Source organism: Myotis brandtii, unplaced genomic scaffold (assembly GCF_000412655.1).
Source record: "Myotis brandtii unplaced genomic scaffold, ASM41265v1 scaffold486, whole genome shotgun sequence".
Taxonomy (NCBI): Eukaryota; Metazoa; Chordata; class Mammalia; order Chiroptera; family Vespertilionidae; genus Myotis; species Myotis brandtii.
This window is the reverse complement of record NW_005368569.1, coordinates 1185487-1185789: the sequence shown is the minus strand read 5'-3', so window position 1 is coordinate 1185789 and position 303 is coordinate 1185487. Positions and strand designations below refer to the sequence as shown.

The following is a 303-nucleotide window of genomic DNA, read 5'->3' as shown; positions in this document are numbered from 1 at the left end:
GGCGCTGGGCCCTCTGCCGCGCTCACCTCACAAGCGCTGAGGTCCAGGTGCAGGTCGCCCATGTGCGTGTTGAGCGCGAGACCTTCCAAAAGGGCCCTGGGAGGGGATGTCACAGGGGGTGGCGGGAGCTGGGACAGGGGCCCCCGGGACGCGAACAAATACCAAGAAGGAAGGGCCAGGGTGCTGGGAAGGTTATGGGTCCGATAGGAGCGGAGCGGGGTGAAGTGCTGGAAGCCTGGCTTGGCTGATGGCCGCACAGGTGGGGGGCGTGGCCACGGGCAGCGACACTCACCTGAGCGCGTC

General features: G+C 67.7%; 1 protein-coding gene across 1 annotated transcript in view; it reads right to left on the bottom strand.

The window, feature by feature from the left end:
* The window catches only part of RLTPR (RGD motif, leucine rich repeats, tropomodulin domain and proline-rich containing), a 12343-nt gene that overhangs the window by 8507 nt on the left and 3533 nt on the right, over positions 1-303 (bottom strand). The window contains 1 exon segment of the mRNA XM_014547802.1: positions 27-296. Within this exon segment, the coding sequence (XP_014403288.1) occupies positions 27-296 (270 nt within the window).